We start from the raw sequence: 2,433 nt of genomic DNA on the forward strand, positions 1-2,433 counted from the left end.
GTTAAATTTTTCATCTTCATATTTTCAGCTTAAATCTCTAAACTTTTGTTGTTTTTAACTTACATTTCAGAGACCCATTAAAGCCATCTTTTCTAAGCATAAAACCCTTTAAAAAAAAATTCATGTTCATCTACATTTCATCACTTCAAAGAACAGATTTATATCTTCATTTTTGTTAAAAAGATTAGATTTTTACTTTTTCTTAAATTTGTTCAGTTTTTTTTTTTCAGAGATGCATCCAACAGGTAGAGTCGAGAGGGAGGAGTTTATAGGGGCAAGTTCATCATCAGCATCCTATTCTGCACCTCCTCAACCAAGGGAGGGGCTTCACGATGCTGGCCCTCCTCCATTCCTTACAAAAACTTATGACATAGTTGAAGACTGCAATACCAATCACATAATCTCTTGGAGCAGGGGCAGCAACAGCTTTGTTGTTTGGGATCCTCAAGCATTTTCCATTACCCTTCTCCCTAAATACTTCAAGCACAACAATTTCTCAAGCTTTGTTAGACAACTCAACACTTATGTAAGCTCTTCATCACCTCACGTTAATTTCTTTTGTGATCTTGAAATTTTCTTCACAATTATATGAAATGTCTTCTTTTGTTTGTTCTTGTCATTTATGGTCCTGAAACGGCTACATACAATGTTTGTTGTTCATCTATCTTTCTCTTCTGGTTACTTTTTTTCTTCTTCTTTTTTTAGGTTAAAAAAATATTGATAAGTCCTTTCGGCTGCCTTGTTGTCGTCTATTGGGGTATTACTTAATGTAGATATTTTCATTCTTTAATGGTTTGAAAACTTGGAATGTGCTAAAAGATCATAACATAAAATATACAAGATAAACTCTTATTGGGTAATTTCGCCTGCTTATTTGCTTTTGGTCTGCATTATGCTGCCGCATTGGTATTTTTTTATATATTACCTTGCAACTTGCTAGTTCTGGAATTTTATTATCTTTGTAAGGTCCTGGATTTTTTTTTTAAGTTAAGTGAACATTTATGACCCTAAAATTCGATTTTGATGATGAATCTGTCTTGTTAATCATCTATGCTGTGGACTTTTATAGTCATGTTATCTGATGTAAACAAATTCTTATTTACTTGTCGAAAAAAAGAAAGATTTAAAAAAAGAAGGAAAAAATCATGAGCAAGAATGTGGGTTCATGTAGGGATTTAGAAAGGTTGATCCTGATAGATGGGAGTTTGCAAATGAAGGGTTTCTTAGAGGGCAAAGGAATCTTTTAAAGAACATTAGGAGAAGAAAAACAACGCAGTCTTCAGCCTCACAGCAAGCACTAGACGCATGTGTTGAAGTAGGAAGATTTGGACTAGATGGTGAAGTTGACAGATTAAGGCGTGACAAGCAAGTTCTAATGATGGAATTGGTAAAGCTTAGGCACCAACAGCAGAATACTAGAGAGTACCTTCAACTAATGGAACAAAAACTGAGAAGAACTGAAATGAAGCAGCAACATATGATGAGTTTCTTGGCTAGAGCAATGCAAAATCCAAGCTTTGTACAGCAATTAGCCCAGCAGAAGGATAGAAGGAAAGAATTTGAGGATATGATTAACAGGAAGAGACGGCGGCATATTGATCAAGGCCCTGGTGAAATTGACGTTGGTGATTTAGGCCAAGGTGAAGTTGACATTCCTTTTGTGAAAATTGAACCCGAGGAATATGGTGACCTGGCTGAACTTGGATTGTCAGAGCTGGACAGGCTTGCAATGGACATGCAAGCTAGACTAAGTGAAAGACAAAGAAACCCAGATGACGAGTTTGTTGAGAGAGGAGAAGAACATGGAAGCAAAAATAAGTTCACAATTGATCAGAGATTTTGGGAAGATTTCTTGAATGAGGATGTTGAAGAAGAGATGTTGGCTGGTGAGGGAGAAGGAGATGAAAATGTGCGAGTGCTTGTTGAGCAATTGGGTTTCCTGAGTTCGAGTCCAAAGTAAAGAAGAAGCCGCTAAGGAGCTTGTTATCCTCTTGTGCTTGTTTCTTCAATCCGGGTTATAACAACACTTACCTAGCTACCTAACTTAATTCTCATTTCTTGTTTCTTTTGATTTAAATCAAAACTCCAAGAAAATTTGCAGATGGGGTTTCTTGGTATTGAACGGAGAATCCCAATACTGGCAACGCATTAACACTGGAAGAATGCACTCCATGGTGATTGGTGAGTAAAAGAAGGAACTTTTCTTTGCAGAAACATTTCAGAGCGCTATGCATATTGTTTACTTTGATTGAAAGCTTTTGTCTGCAATTGTTCTTGACACCACTATATATCCTAGAATGAGAGACTTGATGTAATTTGGATAGATTTCAACACTACAGTCGTTTCGCTGTAATCTTACCGACATCCAACTTTTTAACTTCTTCTGAATTAAAATCCAATTCTCTTGAGATAATGACCATATTACAACGTTCT

At 36.2% G+C, this 2,433-nt stretch overlaps 1 protein-coding gene across 1 annotated transcript; it reads left to right on the plus strand.

Annotated features, from left to right (window-relative positions):
- The first annotated feature begins 232 nt into the window (after positions 1-232).
- On the plus strand, positions 233-1,960 carry LOC18032490 (heat stress transcription factor A-6b). Its single transcript, XM_006419971.1, has 2 exons — positions 233-526; positions 1,172-1,960. Exons 1-2 carry the CDS (start codon positions 233-235, stop codon positions 1,958-1,960), a joined length of 1,083 nt encoding a protein of 360 aa, XP_006420034.1.
- Positions 1,961-2,433: the final 473 nt, after the last annotated feature.

This window comes from Citrus clementina, unplaced genomic scaffold, assembly GCF_000493195.1.
Source record: "Citrus clementina cultivar Clemenules unplaced genomic scaffold, Citrus_clementina_v1.0 scaffold_9, whole genome shotgun sequence".
Taxonomy (NCBI): Eukaryota; Viridiplantae; Streptophyta; class Magnoliopsida; order Sapindales; family Rutaceae; genus Citrus; species Citrus x clementina.